Source organism: Hyla sarda, chromosome 3 (assembly GCF_029499605.1).
Source record: "Hyla sarda isolate aHylSar1 chromosome 3, aHylSar1.hap1, whole genome shotgun sequence".
Lineage (NCBI taxonomy): Eukaryota > Metazoa > Chordata > Amphibia > Anura > Hylidae > Hyla > Hyla sarda.
Window position 1 is genome coordinate 310,952,403 of NC_079191.1, and position 16,733 is coordinate 310,969,135.

General features: G+C 45.7%; 1 protein-coding gene across 2 annotated transcripts in view; it reads left to right on the forward strand.

Annotated features, from left to right (window-relative positions):
* SCAF8 (SR-related CTD associated factor 8) overlaps positions 1-16,733 on the forward strand; it is a 137,543-nt gene that overhangs the window by 79,086 nt on the left and 41,724 nt on the right. For both annotated transcript variants that reach the window (XM_056567042.1, XM_056567043.1), the window contains 2 exons: positions 5,152-5,328; positions 7,252-7,325. In XM_056567042.1, coding sequence (XP_056423017.1) covers positions 5,152-5,328; positions 7,252-7,325 — 251 coding nt within the window. The remainder of the gene's footprint in view (positions 1-5,151; positions 5,329-7,251; positions 7,326-16,733) is intronic.

Below are 16,733 nucleotides of genomic sequence, written 5' to 3' on the forward strand. Positions count from 1 at the left end.
AAACTACAACTCCCAGCATGCCCAGACAGCTGTTTGCTGTTTGAGCATGCTGGGATTTGCAGTTTTGCAACAGCTGGAGGGCTACAGTTTGGAAATCACTGTGCAATGATTTCTAAACTGTGGCCCTCTAGATCTTGCAAAACTACAACTCATAGCATGCCCACACAGCAGTTTGCTGTCTGGTCATGCTGGGATTTGTAGTTTTGCAACATCTGGAGGGACACAGTTTAGAGACCACTGCACAGTGATCTCCAAACTGTAGCCCTCCCAGATGTTGCAAAACTGCAAATCCCAGCATGCCCAAACAGCTGTCTCGGCATGCTGGGAGTTGTAGTTGCGTACCTCCAGCTGTTCGGCGATCAGTACACGCTGGGAGTTGTAGTTTTGCAACAGCTGGAGGCACACTGGTTCAAAAATACTGATTTAGGTAAAAGAACCTAACTGAAGGTTTTCCAACCAGTGTGCCTCCAGCTGTTGCAAAACTACAACTCCCAGCATGCACGGTCTGTCAGTACATGCTGGCAGTTGTAGTTTTAGAACAGCTGGAGGTTCCCCCCCCCCCCCCATGTGAATGTACAGGGTACAGTAAGTTTCCTGCTTCAAGTATGAGCAGCGGCAAATTTTTCGCCGCAGCGCAAACTCCTAGCGGGAAACTCTCTGTAAACCTCCGCCCGTGTGAATGTACCCTAAAAACACTACACTACACGACACTACACTAACACATAACAAAGGGTAAAACACTACATATACACCCCTTACACTGTCCCCCCAATAAAAATGAAAAACGTATTGTACGGCAGTGAGTCCAAAACAAAATCCAGCTGTTGCAAAACAACAACTCTGACTGTCCAGGCATGCTGGGTGTTTAGCAACAGCTGGAGGCACCCTGTTTGGGAATCACTGATGTAGAATACCCCTATGTCCATCCCTATGCAATCCCTAATATAGTCCTCAAATGCGCATGGCGCTCTCTCACTTCCGAGCCCTGTCGTATTTCAAGGAAACAGTTTAGGGCCACATATGGGGTATTTCCGTACTCGGGAGAAATTGCACTACAAATTTGGGGGGGCTTTGTCTCCTTTTACCCCTTATGAAAAGGAAAAGTTGGGGGCTACACCAACCTGTTAGTGCAAAAAAATTTAAATTTTTACACTAACATGCTGGTGTTGCCCCATACTTTTTATTTTCACAAGAGGTAAAAGGGGAAATACCTGAGTATGGAAATACCCCATATGTGGGCGTATAATGCTCTGTGGGCGCACAACAAGGCTCAGGAGTGAGAGCGCGCTATGTACATTTGAGGCCTAAATTGGTGATTTGCACAGGGGTGGTAATTTTACAGCGGTTCTGACAAAAACACAGAAAAAAAAATGTGACCCCATTTTGGAAACAACACAGAACGTAACAAGGGGTATAGTGAGCCTTAACACCCCACAGGTGTTTGGCGAATTTTCATTAAAGTTTGATGGGAAAATGAAAGAAAAAAATGTTTTTCACTAAAATGCTGGTGTTACCCTAAATTTTTCATTTTCGCAATGGAAAATAGCCCCTCAAAATTTGTAACTTCTTCTGAGTAAGAACATACCCCATATGTGGATGTAACGTGCTCTGCGGGTGTACTACAATGCTCAGAAGAGAAGGAGCGCCATTTGGGCTTTTGAAGAGAAAATTTTCCCGGAATTGAAGGCCACGTGTATTTACAAAGCCCCCATAGTGCCAGAACAATGGATTCCACCCCACATGTGACCTGGTTTTGGAAACTACACCCCTCATGTAATGTATTAAGGGGTACAGTGAGCATTTACGCCCCACAGGTGTCTGACAGATTTTTTAAACAGTGGTCCGTGAAAATGAAAAATGTAATTTTTCATTTGCTCAGCCCTCTGTTCCAAAGATCTGTCAAACACCATTGGGGTGTAAATGCTCACTGCACCCCTTATTAAATTCTGTGAGGGGTGTAGTTTCCAAAATGGAGTCACATGTGGGGAGGGGGGTCCACTGTTCTGGCACCACAGGGGGCTTAGTAAACGAACATGGCCCCTGACTTCTATCCCAACCAAATTATCTCTCCAAAAGCTAATTGGTGCTCCTCCTCTTATGAGCATTGTAGTTCGCCAGCAGAGCACTTGACGTCCACACATGGGGTATTTCCATGCTCAAAAGAAATGGGGTTACAAGTTTTGGGGGTAATTTTCTCCTATTACCCCCTGTAAAAGTGTAAAATTTGGGGGGAAAACTGCATTTTAGTGAAACTTTTTTTTTTTTTCATTTACACATCCGACTTTAACAAAAAGTCGTCAAACACCTGTGAGGTGTTAAGGCTCCCTGTACCCCTTGTTACATTCCTTGAGGGGTGTAGTTTCCAAAATAGTATGCCATGTTGTTGTTTTTTTGCTGTTGTGACACCATAAGGGCTTCCTAAAAGCGACATGCCCCCCAAAATCTATTTCAGCAAAATTTGCTTTCCAAAAGCCAAATGTGACTCCTTCTCTTCTGAGCATTGTAGTTCACCCACAGAGCATTTTACGTCCTAACACGGGGTATTTCCATACTCAGAAGAGATGGGGGGTTACAAATTTTGGGGGGCATTTTCTCCCATTACCCTTTGTAAAAATGGTAAATTTGTGGAAAAAACTGCACTATAGTGAAAACATTTTTTTTTTCATTTACACATTAACAAAAAGTCATCAAACACCTTTGGGTTGTTAAGGCTCACTGGACCTCTTGTTACGTGCCTTGAGGGGTGTAGTTTCCAAAATAGTATGCCATGTTTTTTTTTGTTTTTTTTTGCTGTTCTGGCACCATATGGGCTTCCTTAATGTCACATTCCCCCCAAAAACCATTTCAGAAAAACTCACTCTCCAAAATCCCATTGTCGCTCCTTCCATTCTGAGCCCTCTACTGCGCCTACCAAACACTTGACATACACATATGAGGTATTTCCTTAGTCGAGAGAAAATGGGTTACAAATTTTGAGAGAAATTTTTTCCTTTTACCCCTTGTAAAAATTCAAAAACTGAGTCTACAAGAACATGCGAGTGTAAAAAATGAAGATTTTGAATTTTCTCCTTCACTTTGCTGCTATTCCTGTGAAACACCTAAAGGGTTAGCACACTTACTGAATGTCATTTTGAATACTTTGAGGGGTGCAGTTTTTATAATCGGTAATTTATGGGGTATTTCTAATGAGAAAGCCCTTCAAATCCACTTGAGACCTGAACTGGTCCATGGAAAATTCCGATTTAGAAAATTTTGTGAAAAATTGGAAAATTGCTGCTGATCTTTGAAGTTTTCTAAAAGTAAAAACATGTCAACTTTATGATGTCAACATAAAGTAGACATATTGTATATGTGAATCAATATATAATTTGTTTGGAATGTCTATTTTCCTTACAAGCAGAGAGCTTCAAAGTTAGAAAAATGAAAAGTTTTCAAAGTTTTTTCATGAAATTTTGGAATTTTTCACCAAGAAATGATGCAAGTATCGCCGAAAATTTACCATTATGTTAAAGTAGAATATGTCACGAAAAAACATTCTTGGAATGAAATTCATAAGTAAAAGCATCCCGGAGTTATTAATGCTTAAAGTGAAAGTGGGCAAAAAATGGTCTGGTCCATAAGGTGAAAATGTGCTTGGTCCTTAAGGGGTTAAAAGAGTAGTGCAGTGAGAGAGAACTTATCCAGATCAAGTGGGCCTGTAGCTTCTTCCAAAAATAGAGTTTATAATGCCCTATATCTAGTGGTGTATACACTATATTGATATGCTCCCTCCCCTATTCCAGAGATATCAGGGTTTTTTGAAGGAGTACTCTGGTGCAGACTACTCCTGCTCCATCCTGCTCGGGCTGCAAAGAAAATGAAAAGAAACCATCACTCACCTTCCTGGGTTCTCGCGGGCCGCCACTACAGCTAATCGGTCCTCCGTCCATCATCTTCATACTTCCGTGTGAACGAAGCATCACATGGCGCTCAGCCTATCGCCGGCCGCCGCGATGTTCTGCCTCGGCCCATAATAGGCTGAGCACCAATGTGATGCCGTGGGAACCCAGGAAGATGAGTGATGTTTTATTTTCATTGTTTTTTTGCAGCCCAGGCAGGTCGGAGCAGGAGTAGTCTGCTCCAGAGTACTCCTTTAAGGGGTGGAAGAGTCTGAAGGCTTTTAGCGAATGCACTGTGTATGGGAAATTTGAGCCCCCAAATCTTTTCTTTTCTCACTGTAAGATAGAATAAAAGGGTCCAAACAATAGGAGTTCAATACTTGCCATGTGATGATTTGTAATGTAAACAGGTCTAGTGCATTTTATTGTTAGGCTAGGTTCACATGGCCGTTCTCTCCCTCCTGCTATTTCTCCCATTATTGCTGCGAAACAGACCATACATATAAACAGATGCAAATTGATGCAAATATCATTATATTTTTATCAACTGGTGCCAGAAAATTAAACAGATTTGTAAATTACCTCTATTTAAAAAAAATCTTAATTCTTCTAGTACTTATAAGCTGCTGAATACTACAGAGTAAATTATTTTCTTTTGGGAACACAGAGCTTTCTGCTGACATCTCTGTCCATTTTAGGAACTGTCCAGAGCAGCATATGTTTGCTATGGAGATTTTCTTCTACTCTGGACCGTTCTTAAAATGGACAGAGATGTCAGCAGAGAGCACTGGGGTCATGATGTCAGCAGAGAGCTCTGTGTTCCAAAAAGAAAAAAGTAATATACAAAATCTGTTTAACTTTCTGGCACCAGTTGATTTAAAAAAAAAAAAAAAAAAAAAAGTTATCCACCCGAGTACCCCTTTAAGTGGCATCCTTGTACATAAGTTTTTTTTATCCATTTGTATCCTTTATTGTCTGTTTTCATTTTTTTATTTTTTTTTACTTCCCGATTGCTCCCACCTCTTCTGAGCCTGCTCAGAAAAAATAACTGATCAAAAACGAATTGGAAAAAACAGATGCAAACGGATGACATTAAAGGGGTACTCCGCTGCCAGACATCATATCCCCTATCCGAAGGATAGGGGATATGATGTCTGATCGTGGGGGTCCCGCCAGTGGGCATGCCCCCAGACGGCCATGTGAATAAGCCCTTACTTACACAGTTATTTTTATTCATTTAGTTAGTTATTTATTTTTTATTTATTTATTTTAGCTTCAGCAGTTGGTTCAGTCTTTGCATGTCCAACAGCAAAAACCACAGCCCTCACTTCTGCAAGCTCTAGATGCTGGTTTAGTGGTTCAATTGCAAGCACTTACAGCCCAGCTTACAGCAGCAGCAGCTGCCTCAAACACTCTCAACCCATTGGAGCAAAGTGTATCCCTCAGTAAGGTATGTGATGTAATGTCAAATTGTCGCTTATCTTGTACGGTATATGGGGATATGCCTAGCCTAAATGGATAATTTGCTTCGAGAATATTTTTTTTTTACTAAACTGTACAGCGATTTCTTAAAGTGGACCTGTCAAATTGCTAGTTTGTACTAATCATCCTGATTCTGTGCATGCTTTTTAATAGTCCTTTCCATTGCCTTTATTTTTTGTTTTGTTTTTTTACCACTTGTATCTGCCTACTCCATTTGACTGACAGCCACTAACCTATCTTATCATTTATACCTCTCCATGCACACCTCACATAAATACATTCAAATTAGGGGTGGCACAGGCACAGTTATGTAGTCTTTTCTCAGCTCCTTTCCAGCTGCTGTTCTGAATTTAGATGCACAAGTGTAGAACTGCTTTGAGGCTGCCAGAAGAAGACTACATTACTGTACTTGTGCTGCCACCGTTATCTGGGGGAACTTGTGAGTGGGATAGTCATGGAGAAGTGCAAACGATAAGACAGACTGCCCTTGGGTTGTGTGTGGTATTGCTTCTCTGTTCCATTCACGTCAATAAAACTGACATGAAGTACCACGCACAAACTAAGGACAGAAGTGGCACTGTTTATGGAAGAAAACATCTCTGTTTTTCTAATCCTCATTTAAGCTGTAGAGAAAGGGCACCTTTGACATGACCTTATAACTAGGAATATATAGAAGTGGCATGAAAGTAGAATGATTTAAAAATTGCACAAAGCTATCCTTTATACTGTTCCTTAATTTAGGAACCAACCCTTGTTTGAGGAAAATAAAATACATGCAAAGTTGCATTTTAAAAATAATACCTAAATAGATTGTCCACCTATATGTTGGTGACCAAACCCCCCCCCCCCCCCACATCCCTGTAAGAGTGACCCAGCCTATCCCTACATGGTTATCCATTAATTCAAATGAGCATATAATGCTATGTTTCCCCTGCTGTGTGCATATAACCTTTTTATGGAGAAGGGATTACATTTGAAGGGGTTGTCATTTTGATTAGGGGTTACTTCCTGGGTCTCCTGTCAATTTGCTGTCCAGTAGCCTTTACTATGTATCACTAATATTATGATAATAATCAGAGCTGTGGTTATTGTTTATAGGGTGCTTTAATTTTGTAGGCTTAAAGGGGTACCCCGGTAGAATTTTTTTTTTTAAAGTTAAACAGATTTGTTACTTCTATTTAAAAATCTTAATTCTCCTGTCCCATGTCAGGAACTATCCAGAGCAGGAAGGGGTTGGCAATAGGGATATGCTCCTACTCCGAACAGTTCCTGGCATGAACAGAGGCAGAGAGCACTGTGGTCAGACAGAAAAGAAATTCAAAAAGAAAAGAACCTCTGTAGTGTACAGCAGCTGATAGGTACTGGAAGGATTAAGATTTTTCAATAGAATTAATTTACCAATCTGTTTAACTTTCTGGCACCAGTTGATTAAAAAAAGTTTTCCACCAGAGTACCCCTTTAAAGTGTACCTGTCATTTGCAAAAATGTTAGATAATAACCTTCTAAGTATATTTGTAATATGCATTGGTAAAAAATTGGTAAATTGTTGGGTGAAAAAAAAATACTGTCTTGTTTCCTGCTTCACATGTGTGTCTATGTGCAGAGGCATAATACAGTGTGGACAAAATAAGCAGGGCTCTGTGCAGGTTCCTAAGGTGTCAATCAACAAGCTGGGGTGTGTTACAGAGCCTCAGTGCACAAAGCCCTGCTCTTCAGCACACACTTCCAGTGTTTTGTCTCTGCACAGAGAGACACAGGCAAAATATACAGTTTTTAACCAATGTTTATTAAAAATATATACATTATGTTACTATCTACATTATATAAAAAGGTTTTTTTGCAAATGAAAGTGCCTAACGAACTTTGCTTATTTTTTTATTCTTATTTTTAGAAACTCATGGACCGATTTGATTTTGGAGAGGATAAGTCACAGAATGAAGACTCAAAAAAGGATGGTTCACAAATGTAAGAACTCTTTATACACATCTTAATGTTATTAAAGAAAAAAAGTGCACACCTAGATTGTAAAACATAAATTATTTCTCGATCGTAATCCATTAGGGGACACAGAACCGTGGGTATATGCTCTTGCCGCTAGGAGGTGCTGACACTAGGCAAACAAAAAAGGGTCGCCCCCTCCTTGCAGGATATACCCTGCCCTACTGGCCCTGTGCTAATCGGTTTTAGCTTAGTGTCCTAGGAGACAAGACACAGGTCTGGAGTTCTCTCTAGACCTGGTCTTCTTTTTTGTTTTCACAGTTAGGGCCTGTTTTAGGTTCTTTTATCCTTTTTATTTTCTGTTTTCCAGTGGGGGTTCAGGAGCATGGTGCTACCTGTTCCCCCATATGCGGCTAAGGGGCACGGGACATAATACAAATGCACCGTTAACTCCTTCCGGCCAACGGTCAGCACTTTGGGGTCGCACCTTGGGTCCAGGTCCCCCTATTTTCCCTGCTCGTCTTGAACTGTAGCAGCATGACGTGATGCAGGTATCTATAAGTCTGGCTGAAGACATCTTCAGGTGAGTATAGCGGGTACAGGGTTCATATGTCCCCTGCCCCCCTTCCCCCTCCATCACTATCCTATGGAGCCTCTTATGTGTGAGGACTGTGACAGGACTTCTCTCCTTTTTTTTTCTGTCTAGGGTGGCCAGGGATAACTTCTATCAGTGGTACAATATATTAGGACTACCTGCATGTCCTATTTTATGCCCTGTTTTATTCACTTTCAGTATCGGGGCTCTGGGGAATGCGGGACAGTTCTCTCTCTCCCTTTCTCTCTCCCCGGCACTGCTTATTTCTCCTACAGCGCAGCAGCCCTTGCAGTTCGCGCGGCTGGTGGAAGATTTTACTTTCGCAAGCCGCACTCAGCCGACATCCCGGCCGGCGGCTCCCCCTGTTTTTAGATGCCGGACGCTTCTTTTTCATGCGGCTGGCTCTTTTCTTATCCGCATGGCCGCGGGGAGTATTGTATCTGGTGTAGGTCAACCTTGTCCAATGAGGAACGTTTTGGGAGGAGGCCTGCCTGCCTGCCTTATGGGTGGCTAGCTCCTCCCCTCTCTCTCACTCTCTCTCTGCTCCGTGCCTCACGCAGCGGCTCCTGGTCTCCTCGCAGCTCTGCTACAGCTTCCTCTGTATTCTGCTGCTCTATTCTGCAGCGGGATACAGACCGGGTGAGATTGCTCCAATTTTTTCTGTACTGTCTATTGGGCTACCAGCTATGTCCGACTCCAGACCTGACCCCCCCAACCCCCCCCCCCCAAAAAAAAATCCCTGGGGGTTCTACTGAATCCTCCTGTTCCACCTGCTCCTCCAAGCTGGTCTCGCCGACCGTTTCAGTAGCTCCTAATGTCCCGTCGGAATGCGTGGGGCTAGTCCACCCTCCAGAGAGGGTATCTTCCCTTACTCAGTCGATTTCTGAATTGGCTAGGGTCACCAAATCATTGGCCTCCGCCTTGGAGTGGTCTTTTCTGCTGAATTTGCGCTCCGTGTCCCCTGACCCTCTATTCTTCCGTGCTTCCAAGTGCTCTAAGGTGATTACCTCTGGCTCTTCACTAGGGCACACCCGGGGTGACCCCTCTGCTCGCCGATCTCGCTCTTCCTCTCCAGCTCACTGGCAGCACTCCCGCTCCAGGGGCCGTTCTCTGAGTATTCATCCGAGGTCCCCGTCCTCTCACTCTAGGTCTCCCTCACCTCTTTCAAGGGTTGCCTTTGCAGGTTCCCACTCCCCAAGGGGAGCAGCGGACAACTGATAAGATTCTGTTTCGGATCATGAGGACTCACTCTAGTCCGAAATGGTGGACAGTTTAGTGTCAGCCATCCGGGACACATTTCAGCTGGAGGACCCCAGAACTTTGGATCCTGATCCAGAAGTCTCCTTTAGCCGCTCTCGGCATGCTCCCAAGGCTTTCAGTTCTCAAACGGAATTTGATGCCTTACTGGACGCTGCTTGGAAAAACCCGGTGAGAAAGTTCCAGGGAATCAAGCCCAATTTCACTTTCCTCAGGACCTGGTTTCCACATTGACAGTGCCACCTACGGTTGATCCTCCGGTCTCTCGCCTGTCCAAGTCCACTACTCTGCCTCTGGCAGATGCAGCGTCACTTAAGGATCCTGCGGACAAGATCGCCAGATCTCTCAGGCTGGTGATTTTCTCTGCTCAGCAGCTTTGGAGTCCGCTCGCTGCACGGCCCTTGCCTCAGCTTGCTTGGTTGCCATTCGCCGCTCCATGTGACTAAAGGCGTGGGATGCTGATGCAGCTTCGAAGAGGTCACTGACTGAGTTGCCCTTCTCTGGTTCCCAGCTTTTTTGGAAACTGCTGGACGAAATTATTTCCGAAGCTACGGGAGCTAAGAGTTCTCTGCTACCGCAGAACAAGTCTTGTTGCTCCGACCCCCGTCCTGAAGGGACTTCCTATTAGCCATTTACATCGGGTAGCCCTTCCAAACAGGTGCACCCCCATCTAGGAAAGCCCCCTCTTTCAAGACACGTCAGTCATGGAAGTCGGACAACCGATCTGGCGGTTTCCCTTCCAAATCCGGTACCCGTAAATCTACCCCTTCCTGAAGGGGAGCCTGTCTCTCTTCCAGGACATTTGGCTGGCTCAAGTCCAGGACTCTTGGGTGTGAGACATCATTTCAGGGGGTTATCGGATATAATTTGCTTCCATTCTCAAACACCGGTTCTTCTGATCTCGTCCTCCGCGGGCCGCTTCCTTGGCAGTGGCTTTTCAGACCACTTTACGTTCACTCCTCTCTCAGGGAGTGAAAGTGGCAGTTCCACCAGAGGAGCGTTTTTCAGGGTTCTACGCAAACCTCTTTGTAGTTCCCAAGAAGGAGTGCTCTGTTCGCCCCATTCTGGATCTCGGTACTCAATCTCATCTACGTATCCACCACTTTCGGATGGAGTCTCTCCGGTCCGTGGTGGCTTCCATGGACCGGGGCGAGTTCCTTTCATCGTTGGACATCTGGGATGCCTATCTCCACATGCCTATCTTTCCGGCTCATCAGGGATTTCTTCGATTTGCTGTTCCGGCGGGCCACTTTCAGTTTGTGGCACTCCCCTTTGGTCTAGCAACGGCCTCCAGGGTCTTCACCAAGGTCATGGCGGCAGTGATTGCCATTCTTCGGAGCCGGGGGATCTCAGTTCTCTCCTACCTGGACGACCTCTTAATCAAAGCCCCGTCCCAGTCCCAAAATCTGGAGAGTCTTCAGATCTCGCTTCACACCCTGTCCTCTTTCGGCTGGATGATCAACTGGGAGAAGTCGCATCTGTCCCCTTCCCAGTCCCTGATATTTCTGGGTCTCCTCTTCGACACTGCCTTCCCTTAGACAAACAGCGCTCTATACAGCTGGGTGTCCATCGCCTGCGACGACCCTCCCTATTTCCAATTTGTTTCTGCATGGAGGTCCTGGGCCGGATGGTGGCTGCCATGGAGGCAGTCCCTTTCGCCCAGTTTCATTGTCGCCCCCTCCAACTGGCCAGGTGGGACAAATCTCTGTTCTCTCTGGATCGCCGGATTCTTGAGTCTCCGGCGGTGTGGCGGTCCCTTCTTTGGTGGTTCCATTCTCCTCTGCTTCTTCTGGGGAGGTCTTTCTTCCCTCTTCATTGGCAAATTGTCACTACCAATGCGAGCCTCCAGGGCTGGGGAGGTGTGTTTCGGGACCTGACTGTCCAGGGTCGCTGGTCTCCTCAGAAATCCTGCCTTCTCATCAATCTTCTGGAGCTCTGGGCAATTTTTCTTTGTCTCTTCCATTGGGAGGATCTCCTTCAGGGTCGACCGGTCCGTGTTCAGTCGGACAACGCAACGGCGGTCGCTTACATAAATCACCAAGGCAGCAAAATCGTTCAGCGATGGAGGTCTCCAGAATTCTTCTCTGGGCCGAGGCTCGAGTCCCTGCCCTCTCAGCGATTCACATCCCATTCCCTCGGCGGATCCGGGGAGTGGTGTCTCTATCAGAAGTTGTTCTCACTGATCTGCAATCTCCGGGGAACCCCGGATGTGGATCTCTTGGCATCCCACCACAACAGGAGGATTTTCCCCTTTGTGGCGAAGTTGCAGGATCTTCTGGCCTTGGCGGTGGACGCCCTAGTCATTGCATGGTCGTCCTTCCGTCTCCCTCACCTCTTTCCCCACTTTCCCCTCCTGCCCAGGGTTCTGAGGAAACTCAAGGCGGAGGGTGTTCCTGCCATTCTGGTGGCTCCAGATTGGCCCAGACGCGCGTGGTACGCCGACATCATTCGGCTGGTCGACGACGTACCGCTGCGTCTTCTGCTTTGCCCCGGCCTTCTGTCTCAGGGTCCTCTTTGCCTCTTGCGACCCCAATTTACTGTCGCTGCAATATACGGCGTGGCAGTTGAAACCGCGGTATTCAGGGTGCGCGGTTTTTCCCCTGAGGTAATTGGTACCATGCTTTGGGCATAAAAGCCTTCATCTGCCAGGATTTACCACCGCACCTGGAAAGCTTATTTTCGGTGGTGCGAGGCGGTCGTTTTCTCCGGTAGTATTTTCTTTCCCCCCACGTCTCCATGACAGCACCCATGAGATTATCTTCTCCACGTGATTGGGACAGGAAAAAACACAGAGGTTAAAATTCCCCACCCCTTCCTCTCCACACCAGTGTTTTTTCCTGTCCCTGTCAGGGAAGGAGCAGAGAGGTGCAGGGTTTTTTTTTTTTTGCTCTCCTGCATGAAGAAAATTGAAGGTCCTTACCGGGGCTTTGCAGACTCGGGGTGCAGACACAGCACACTCCCTGTCTTTTTCTCCCCTTTTGGTCCGGTCCACTCTGTAGGTCTGCTCCGGGAGCATGGAGGCGGAGGGATGCCGCGGGAACACCGTGTAGTGTGCGGGTCTCTGTGCGGTCTCCTTGCAGCGGTCTCTGCCTTCAGCGAGGAGTTCTTTACCTCGCGCGAGCGCTTCTTAGTTTATTTTCTCCCAGTAGATCTCCTTCCGGCCGGGATGCTGGCGTCTGACGTCACTTCCGGCCGCGCTGGGGCGGGGAATTTGAATCTGGAGACCGGCTTTTTACCTATAAGAAGCCCCACTCCCAGATGGAAGCTGCTCTTCCTGATTCCAGCATTAGATAATACAAGGCTGCATCATGAGCTCACCTGCAAAAGTTTCAGATCCTCCAGTGATCCCAGGATCCGTGAGTACTGAGGGCCTATGGGTTCGCCCTGGCCTATCTTCATGCATGCTGTTTTATCCTTCTCTTCCTTATATTTGCAGGGAGACAAGGATTCTGCAGGCTCTTCGGTTAAACCGAAAAAATCTAAACCTAAGAAATGTGTTATTTGCTATAAGGAGTTTCCAGAATCTGCTTCTAAACCTCTGTGTAAATCATGGATTGCATCAGTAGTAAAAGATGACTCTCCAACTCTTATGCTAGAAATTTAATCCATGATTCATTCAGAGATTCACTCAGCATTAGCCTCTTTTACACATGTTACCCCTGTGGCATCCTCTACTTCTGTTAATGTATCAGCTGTAAAAAAAAGACTAAAATGCTGTCTTTTTTGGATTCTGAAGAAAGTGTAACTCCAGAGTTGGAAGAAGGAGAATACGTGGAAAATCCTCATGAAGAGAAAGATTCCTCTTGTTTAATTCTTGTTTAATTCTGATGATATAGAATCCTTAATTAAGTCTGTTCCTACTTCCTTGAATTTAGAGGAAGTTCAGGAGACTAAGTCTATCCAGGATGAGCTTTTTGGAGGCCTAGGAGACAGGAAACCCTGTACTTTCCCTGTTCATACAAATTTGCATAAAATTATTAAATGAATGGGCAAAGCCAGAAAAGAATGCTTTTATTCCTAGGGGTCTTAAAAAGGCGGTATCCCTTGATGACGCAGACTCTACTACCTGATACACGATACCATTAGTAGACATCCCGGTTGCTAATGTAGCAAAGCGCACCTCTCTGCCTTTTGAGGATGCTACACAACTTAAAGATCCAATGGATAGAAAGGCAGAGAGTTTGCTTAAAAAGCCTTAGGAGGCTGCTTCCTCACTGTTAAGGCCTAGTATAGCCTCTACCTGTGTAGCCAGGACTTTAGGAGTTTGGTTAGACCAGCTGGAATACCACCTCCAGTCTGATACCCCTAAGGACCATATTTTGGAATCCTTACCCCTTAAGATGGCATCTAATTTTTTATCAGATGCCTCTGCAGAATCGGTAAAACTTGCTTCTCGTACTGCTGTTTTATCCAATACCACTAGGCGTGTACTGTGGTTGAAATCTTGGTCGGGAGACATGACTTCAAAAAGTAAACTCTGCTCTCTTCCTTTCCATGGAAAATTTTTGTTTGGTCCAGAGTTGGATTCTATTCTGGAAAAAGCAGCAGACAAGAAAAAAGGATTGCTCTTAGATAAGGTCCAACCTAAAAAGTCTTCTTTTCATCTTTTTTCCCAGTCAGACCAATCTTTCAGAGGAGGTAAAGGGAAAACAGGATGTTGGTCTTACAGGAAGGGAGGTAGGGGTAGAAATATCTTTACTAACCCCGGTCAGTCCTCTTCCAACCCTAAGCAATGACGCTATGCCAGTGGGGGCAAGGCTTTCCCATTTTGCCCCAGTTTGGGAGTCACTAATTCCCAATCCCTGGATAGCAGAGATAATATCTCAGGGCCTCCGAATCGAGTTGTCATCACCTCCCCCTCCAAGGTATGTTACTCAGCAGAGTAAAAAAAACAGAAATTGGTTCTCAGGGTTGTTCAGGACCGTCTCTGGGTGCTATCCAGGAGGTTCCTCTCCTTCAGAGGGGCCTAGGTCATTATTCTTCCCTGTTTTTGGTTTCCAAACCAAATGGGAAGTTCCGTACAATTATAAACCTGAAACCCCTGAACAAATTTGTGGTTTACAAAAAATTCAAGAAGGAAACTGTGAAGTCTGCAGTTCAGTTAATAAAGGAGAGGGCTGTGATGGTGACTATCTATCTTCGCGATGTATATTACCACATTCCCATTCATTCAAATTCCCAAAAATATTTGAGATTTGCCATCCAGTAGGGGTCCAGGGTCCGCCACTTTCAGTTTGTCTCCCATTCGGCCTGTCATCTGCGCCTCGAATTTAATCTCTCAGTGTTTTTTCCTGTCCCGATCAGGAGGAGGAGATAATCTCATGGGTGCTGTCGTGGAGACTTCCAGAAAAGGAATTATCGGTGAGTATAATTCACCATTTCCGCGCCTTCTTGCTTTTCTCCAATCGGGGCTGGACCAACAATTGACCCTTAGCTCCCTTAAGGGTCAGGTTTCGGCTCTTTGTATTCTGTTCCAACAGCAGTTGACCTCTAACTCCCATGTTCGCACCTTCCTGCAGGGAGTGGCCCACAAGGCTCCTCTTTTCAGGTCTCCCCCTCCTCCGTGGGACCTCAACCTAGTACTCTGAGCCTTGAGAGAGGCACCATTCGAACCCATTCGGGATGCCTCTCTTCGTTTTCTTTCATGGAAGGTCGCCTTTCTCATTGCCATCACTTCTATTCAGAGGGTCTTTGAGTTGGCATCTCTTTCCTGTCGTTCCCCTCTTTTGGCTCTTCATCGGGGTAAGGTGGTTTTTCATCCACCTCCTTTTTTGCCCAAAGGGGTTTCCTCTTTTCATGTGAACGAAGAGATTGTTCTTCCTTCCTTTTGTCCATCCCCTTCCAATGCCAAGGAGCATTCCCTTCACACCTTGGACGTGGTTCGGGCTGTCCGGACTTGTCTTTCGGTCACCTCCTCTTTTCGACAGGGTGACACTTTTTTTGTGGTCCCTTAGGGTAGTCGCAAGGGTCTTCCGGTTTCCAAGGCGACCATTTCTCGGTGGATTCACTCTACCATTTCAGAATCGTACAGCCGCAAGGGCAAGGTTCCACCTTTTCGGGTGACAGAGCATTCCACGTGTTCTGTTGGGGCTTCTTGGGCTCTCTGCAATAGGGCTTCGGCCATGCAAGTCTGTAAAGCGGCTACCTGGTCGTCCATACACACTTTCACAAAATTCTACCAGGTGCACACTTTCGCGTCGGCTGACGCCAGTTTGGGCCGCAAGGTGTTGCAGGCGGCAGTGGCTTTGTCCTCTTCCTGATTTTAAGTTGGGTACTTTTCTTCCCACCCCGGGGACTGCTTTGGTACGTCCCACGGTTCTGTGTCCCCCAATGGATTCCGATCGAGAAAAGTAGATTTTTTATGCTTATCGTATCCATTGGGGGACACAGCTCCCACCCATGGATTGGGTACAGTTTTCATTGGTTTTGTCCGAGGGGTGGATCGGTTTCCGTTTTTTTTTTTTGTCTGGTTCCCTCGTACTTCTGCTGGTTTCTTTTTCTGTCGGTTGCCTCCTACTGTTTTGGGACTAAACTGATTAGCTCAGGGCCAGTAGGTAGGGTATATCCTGCCAGGAGGGGCCGACCCTTTAGTTTGCCTAGTGTCAACGCCTCCTAGCGGCAAGAGCATATACCCACGGTTCTGTGTCCCCCAATGGATCCTCCGAGAAAGCGATTTTACAGTAAGCATAAAAAATCTACTTTTTAATATGTTGGAAAACACCTAGGCTGCTGCTACAGGGTAACATTGCTCTGGAAAATGTGAAGTTTTACAAACTTAGGATTTACCTATTGGATAACCAACTACATTATAAAATCTTTCTAAATGACTGCATACTGTACTGTACTCACTCCAGAGTGTAATTACCTATAAAACATGATAAAAAGAAATATTAGAGTAAGTTCACAATTCTACTGTAAGGGTGCGTTCACATGTGCATATTTTATGCTGCAGTTTTGCTGTTGCAGATTTTGCTACCTATTGAAGTCAATAGGCAGCAAAATCTGCAGCAAAAATATGCACATGCGAATGCACCCTTACAGTAGAATCTTAGTAACTTTTAATCACCCCTTATTACCCCCTGTACTTTATCCCCCGTGCCATTTTATTTCTTCTCTTGATTCCTCCAATGCCACTATATTGTTCCCCCTTTGAACCCTTCTGTGCCATTTCATTCCCCCTTTATACCCTATTCCACTTTATTCCCCCCTGTGCCCAGAGCCAAATCATCCCCCCTTACACCATGTGCCACGTTAATTTCCCCTTAACTGCCTGTGTGCCATTTAATTCCCCCTTTATTGCCCTCTATGCAAGTTCATCAACCCCTCTTTACCACACCCTGTACCATTTAATTCCCCCTGTACCATTTAATTTCCCCTGTGCCAAATCACCCCTCCCCTTACCCCTTGTGCCACATCGCTTTAACTCTTCCCTCCTCCCTCTGTTGTTCTTCTTACCTGGCCATCAGATTCAGGTGCAGCGGGTTCGACGTTCTCCTGACGCCCCCTTCGCTGAACTTACTGAGAGCAGCAGCGGCGTCACTTATCACTGCTGGCAACCGCCGCTGCTCACAGCCTCTAAGTGA